Consider the following 5579-nt stretch of genomic DNA (forward strand, 5'->3'; position numbering starts at 1 on the left):
ATTTTTTTTTTTTTATTTATTTTTGCACACATATGTGGGAGTAGTTTACGACATTTGTACCATTTATTTATTTTAAAATATGGATATAAGTTATTTTATTGGTACACATTTTATGCATTTTCAAAGGTTTCTCTTGAATACAGTTAAACATTTACGTGGTTGCATATGTTATTATTACATTTTATACTGTATTGCGTTGAGCTACACACCCCACTATATGGTGCTATATTTAGTTCATTGAACATCATTCTTGAAAATTTCCCCCTTTGCCCTAATTTTTTTTTTTCTTTTTTTAATTCATTTTATTTCCTTGCCCCATTTTTACTTTTCTCCTTCCTGTTAACATTTTTGGGATAATTAATGAACCGTATACATAATACGTATGCATATTTATATATGTGTGTGCGGACTACAAATTGTATTTAGTTCAAATAATTAAAGATTGCCATATTAATAAGACAAAAAAAAAAAAAAAAAAAAGAAAGAAAAAAGCTCATATTCTACATTTGTTTGTATGCCCATGCAATATGAACCCCGAATGTTTCATATTATAAATGAACAAACATTCTAATACTAAGACGTTATACACATACAACAGTACCTACATGCAGGTATGAACCACAGGGGGACTCACTTTTTCAATGAAAACTACTTAAAGTGTGTCATATGGAACATTAAAGGTACATTGTAGGTAGCGCCTCCTGGCTAGCCAAAAAAGGAAAAAACAAAAAAAAAATTAAGATAAAATTATGAACAGGTCATGCAAAGATGAGAGAAAGTCCGAATTTTTATTTTTTTCTTTTCTCGCCTGGAGTTACATTTAGTTCACAGAAATGTTTAGAAAAAAGAAAAGCTGTTATCTGGGCTTCTATGTGCGTAAGCTTTCTCGTAGGAACGATCTTACAAGGTTAACGGGATAAGGTCACATCCAATTCCTGTGCCATTTTAACACATTTGCTCAGTATTCCCTTTTGCATAGTGAACTTACAACTGTTGTGCAAATGTGAGAGAATGCCCATTCACATGTTGCACTTTTTAAAAATGGTGAAAACTATGTGCGATGTGAAAAATAAAAACTGTCCTTTATTTTAATTTTTTTTTTTTTTTTGCGTTACGTACGCATAGGCGTGGTTTCGCCAAATGAGGGAATTTTTAAAGTCCCCCATTTTGCCTTTAAATAGTCAATGGTGTATCCCCCTCACCATACACATTACGCGTTAACATTTTTAAAAACGCAACAACAATTTTGTACGTCTGAAGCTCGCTTCGCTGCAGCTGAACCATGAAAAAAGGGGATTCCCTTATTTGTAAACCGCAACAGTGAACGGTTAACGCAGAGCGGTATATTGTGTGAAGAAATATACTTACCGTAAACCCATTTAAACACCACGGAAAATAAAGTGATACGGAAAAAAATGCGCAAAACATTTTAACAACATAGGGGAGGAAAGGCGAAGCGTTCCTGTTCCCTGTATGTAATTCCCATTTGAATGTTTTTTTATTTTACTATTGGACGTTATTTAAATTGCCTTTGCGATAAATGCCTCGAGGGAGTCACAAGGGAGGTCTATTCCCTGTTAGTGGAATGAAATGGGGCATGAATGAGCGAATCAGAAAGAGGGGATTATATCACAATAGAAGAGAAGATATATTAACCCCAAGATGGGGATATCGATATGAAAATAGGAACAAGAGCTATTTACCAGATGGCAGCTCCAAGTCGTTTGATATGGACGTAAACAGAGCTTGGCCAGCTGAAAAAAAGCAATGGAATTATTTTTACACAATTAATGAAGCCAGGTATTTATGGCCAAGCATATGTGCACACAACCCTAACATCAAAAATTACATTTTGAACATGCTGGAGAATAGTGAAAACAGACCCTTCAGTGGCATTGGACTGGAAGAAGTCCAGAATGAACGCAGACGGAGTAGTAGAAGTGATATCCCCGTTGGTAGTACTTCCTCCAGTAATAACCAGAATAGCGGAGTGTACGGGAAAAACACCTATTTGAGCAAGCTAGCCAACGAATTTAACAACTCTATCTACCCCCAAATCGAAGTTAACCTAAGTAATAACCTGAAACGGGAGCGAATACAAAAGTTGTACGACATTGTGCGGGAAGAAAATATATGGAAAACCATGCAAAAGATAAAAACTGCACAGAGTGAAAATATATTTCCCTATGTGGATGATAACGCAACCTTGATTAGAGAATTGCCTCTGGCAGAGATCTTATACACCAAAAGTAACTTGCGCTTGAAGGTTAGGAGACACCCCAAATGGATGAATGTGCAGTTTTTGAAGAAGAAAATAAAAATCCCCTACCTGTACAGGTACTTTTTTGGAGAGCGTCACCGTGTGCGCACCTTCGCTGATTGGGTTTCTTCCCTCGGGGTTCGCCCGACCGGCGCGGCTCCGTCGATTAGTGAGGGTTTGGTGTGTGCGCGATGGACACGTTTACAACCGTTTGCATTATCCCTCCTAATGGGGATAAATTCGTCCCGTGTTTACAATCTGCCATACCACACGCTTTCTCCCCTTTCTGCAGGCGAAGAATCGCAAGGGAAGAATTACAAAAAAAGGAGTTTGGCTCATTTTTTTAAATCTGTGAGCAGGAAGAACTACTTGAACGACAACAAAAACAGAAAAAAAAAAGGAAGAAAAAGTAAAAACAAAGAAAGTGTAACGTATGCCATTATTGTACGTGTTCATTCAAGTTGGTTACAGGGTGGATCGAGGCAGAGCAGAAAGGGGACTAATCCTTTTTAAGTTCTTGGAGTATCATTTTAGCGCGATTTCTACGGAAGGGTGAAAAGAGCGGGTGTGAGACGGCGCACCAAAGACGACACGGTTAGATTACATGTACAAAATGCACATGTTAAACGGTTCGTAGTGTTTATTATTATTATTTTTTTTTCCTAGTGGTACCTTCTACAGTCCTGTATGGTCTTGGTGTCTTTTGCCTCAGTCACAGGTTCCTCCTTGGTATTGCCCTCAGTAGCTTTCTCATGGGCCAGATTCATCTCATCCATGAGGAATACAAGACTTAGAAAATCTGCAGACTGGTGAAGGAACAGGAGATATTTATTGTAGCTGTTTTGGTGTAATTTTTTGTTGAGTGCAAAATGCGTCTACGAAAAGTACTGTAACTGTTGGGAATGAGCCCTTGGTGGAGCAGTCGCCAGGAATTATTCTTTCCCTGAAAGTAAAAAAGGAAGATATATTGGCACGGTGGCAAGTTGGCATGTTGATATACGAGCAAGGGGTTAAAGCAGTATAGGCGTGCTCCACTAGAAAAAATATTAACCACTGCAATGTTGATACCACTCTATTCTGTTCAACGAGGTGATGGCGCCGGTCGGAAGCAACAGCGACGTGCGCTCCGCGAGGAATCTTACGAGAAGTATGCATATTCTTTGGAACCGTATTGTAGGTACTTTAGTTTTTGTATACAGCGCATGAGAAGTCGGGCGAAGTAGATGGGGAGTTCCTTCTTGGAGTGAAGAATTTGGTTAATCAGATTGTCCATTTCCTGAAGAGGGATGGAATAAAGCAGTACGAGCAGGGGGTGATAAGCGGTTGCGAGTTTTAAACAAAAAGGTGCAATATGAAATGTCAGTGCATTCCTGGTGGTAGTTTATTTATTTATTTTTTTTTCAAATGAACGTGTATTACGAGTAGGTCTTCATTCCCAATCGGTTTTTCCTGCTCGATGTTTTTTGCTTCCGTCTCTTCATCCGATTCCATGTACTTCATAAAAAGTGAAGAGTAGGACTGATCCTCTGTTTGTTTTTTTTTTCGTTTTTCCCTTTCGGCAAGTTTAACCTTGTTATCATTTGCATCCTTCATACTAATTTTTTGTTTTTCCCTTAGCATGTTGTCTTTGACCTCATTGCTAGTGACTTTATCTTTTTCAACATGGCGCATATGTGCAAACAGATCACGTAAAGCCATGGGAATGGAATTTGGGTAGTCGTCAATTAGCCTCCTGTTTGTATTTTCCTTAACGAGTTCGTAGTACCTATGCAGCGGATGGTCTACATGCAAAAAAGGGAAGTTTATCAGTACATCATTGTTTAGCTTGAGGTAGAACTCCGCGATGTCGCCGTCCTGAAAAAAGGAAGGGATAATGTTGTGGTGGTATGTTTGTGTGTGTGTGTGGGGGAAAGGGGCATAAAATGAATGACCATTAGAGATGCATCTTTGTATGAACATGTTCTTGTAGAGTTCAGCCGTACCGAGAACTATCCTTACATATGCGAATAAATGTACACACACATGGAAGAACACACCCCTTACCGAATTTGCAAACATAGCCGTGTACTCGATAATCATGTGTTCACGCAAACTTTTTGGAAAATAAATGTTCTGATTATTCCTTGGAAGGTACGAAGCGAATATGTCTTGCTCGTTTGGGTCCACATAGTCGTCGCCATTTGTGTTCGACGTGTCTTTGGTCTGGAAATGGAGTGTAAAGTAGATGACAACGGTTTATAAAAAAAAGGAAACAAGTTCTCTCTCTGTATTATTATATTATATCCCCACATTTTTTTCTTTTGCTCATTGCATGGTGTACAAAAATGGCTTATTATGCCACTTTGCTTTATCGTACTGCTTGAAGGAATAGGTGTAAAATCCATTTTGGGCTTCACAAATGGGGGGAGTTCCACTGGAGGGCAATCCCTGCGCAGGTGTGTGTGCGCTTCTATGCCAGCATAATGCCGTGAATATTTGCTACACTTACAACCCTAGCAAGGTAAGCCGCTCTCTTTTTTTTGCTGTGTTTTTCTCCTCACTTACGTTCAGATAATTTAAAGCGTCTGGGGGGGGTTCAGTCGTGAAGTACCTCCTCTTCTTCATGGTTGCTTCCTAAGCGCGGACACGTGAGCCAAATTGGAGAAGCTAAGCAATTTAAGCTGTGTACAATATTGGCATACTGTAGTAGCAAAAAGGTGTATCCTTTTTTTCTTTCTCTCCATTTAGGTTCATTCGTGTGATGGGAAAAATTAAAATTTGCCCAATGATGCAGAAATCTGCTTAATTCGCAGGGGAATTGTTAATTTCATTTTGCGTTGAATTTTTTTTTTTTTTAGTGATACAAATGGGGAAAAAAAAAAAAAGAAATAGAAAGTAGTTACTGCTTTGCCTCAAAATTGTAATTACACGAATCTACAAAGTCGACTTTTTTTTTTCTTTTTTTCAGAAGGGAATTCTTTCAAAACAATTTTGTCACAGGAGGGATCGAATGCACACCTGTCCGCTACTTCGCCATGTCTGCTGGTCTTTGCTTGTTCACATATGTTTGTACAATTGGAGGTGGAAAAAAAATAAAAAATAGTTCTATTTGTCGCTTGAGTATTTTTTGCGCACAGTGGCACAATAATGTTTGAACGGAGAGTTGCTTTATTTTCGACCAACTCATCGAGGGTCCACTATCCATTTTTTTTTTTTTTTTTTTTTTTTTTTTTTACAACCCCTGATTGCAAATGTGCCCCTTTTGGACTAGGCCCCATTTTGTATGTACACCGGTGTGCAAATCAGCTTTGCGTGAATTGTGCAAATGGGGAAAATAAAA

General features: G+C 38.4%; 2 protein-coding genes across 2 annotated transcripts; one reads left to right on the forward strand and one right to left on the reverse strand.

The window, feature by feature from the left end:
* Window positions 1-1540: 1540 nt before the first annotated feature.
* Window positions 1541-2607, forward strand: AK88_02266 (uncharacterized protein; the record flags this gene model as incomplete). Its single annotated transcript, XM_012479897.1, has 2 exons — window positions 1541-2337; window positions 2553-2607. The coding sequence occupies 2 exons, from the start codon at window positions 1541-1543 to the stop codon at window positions 2605-2607; spliced, it is 852 nt and encodes a 283-aa protein (XP_012335320.1).
* A 152-nt stretch (window positions 2608-2759) lies between these two features.
* On the reverse strand, window positions 2760-4864 carry AK88_02267 (uncharacterized protein; the record flags this gene model as incomplete). Its single annotated transcript, XM_012479898.1, has 7 exons — window positions 2760-2802; window positions 2933-3066; window positions 3149-3203; window positions 3403-3536; window positions 3680-4114; window positions 4304-4462; window positions 4805-4864. The coding sequence occupies 7 exons, from the start codon at window positions 4862-4864 to the stop codon at window positions 2760-2762; spliced, it is 1020 nt and encodes a 339-aa protein (XP_012335321.1).
* Between the last annotated feature and the right edge of the window lie 715 nt (window positions 4865-5579).

This window comes from Plasmodium fragile (genome assembly GCF_000956335.1).
Source record: "Plasmodium fragile strain nilgiri unplaced genomic scaffold supercont1.21, whole genome shotgun sequence".
Lineage (NCBI taxonomy): Eukaryota > Apicomplexa > Aconoidasida > Haemosporida > Plasmodiidae > Plasmodium > Plasmodium fragile.